Below are 441 nucleotides of genomic sequence, written 5' to 3' on the forward strand. Positions count from 1 at the left end.
AGCAGGATCCCATTCTGTTCGATTTGCATAGCCACGCCCCTTCAGCACAGTCGGCGCCCCCTCACCTCTACTTAGCGATGTCTATTTGCATAGTCACGCCCACCCGAAAACAGGAGGGCCCGCCCCACCTCACTTCTCCGCTATGTCTCTTTGCATAGCCACGCCCCCAAAGCAGCAGGCCACGCCCCGCCTCGCTTATACCCCGTTATGTCTATTTGCATAGCCCCGCCCCAAGCAAGCACCCCGCCCCACCTCACCTCTACTCCGCGGCTCCTCTTTGCATAGCCACGCCCCCGATCCACCCGACCCCGCTATGCCTAATAGCATAACCACGCCCTCAAACAGCAGGCCACGCCCCCAGCCCCGCTTCTCCTCCGCTACGGCCATCGGCGTAGTCACGCCCCCGCCGCTCCCCTCTATTTGCATAGCTCCGCCCCCTTC

General features: G+C 62.4%; 1 protein-coding gene across 1 annotated transcript in view; it reads right to left on the minus strand.

Annotated features, from left to right (window-relative positions):
* ATAT1 (alpha tubulin acetyltransferase 1) overlaps positions 1 to 441 on the minus strand; it is a gene marked incomplete at its 5' end in the record, with an annotated part of 4,503 nt that overhangs the window by 643 nt on the left and 3,419 nt on the right. The window contains one exon of the mRNA XM_010577543.1: positions 253 to 317. Within this exon, the coding sequence (XP_010575845.1) occupies positions 253 to 317 (65 nt within the window). The remainder of the gene's footprint in view (positions 1 to 252; positions 318 to 441) is intronic.

Source organism: Haliaeetus leucocephalus, unplaced genomic scaffold (genome assembly GCF_000737465.1).
Source record: "Haliaeetus leucocephalus isolate CR32 unplaced genomic scaffold, Haliaeetus_leucocephalus-4.0 Scaffold558, whole genome shotgun sequence".
Taxonomy (NCBI): domain Eukaryota; kingdom Metazoa; phylum Chordata; class Aves; order Accipitriformes; family Accipitridae; genus Haliaeetus; species Haliaeetus leucocephalus.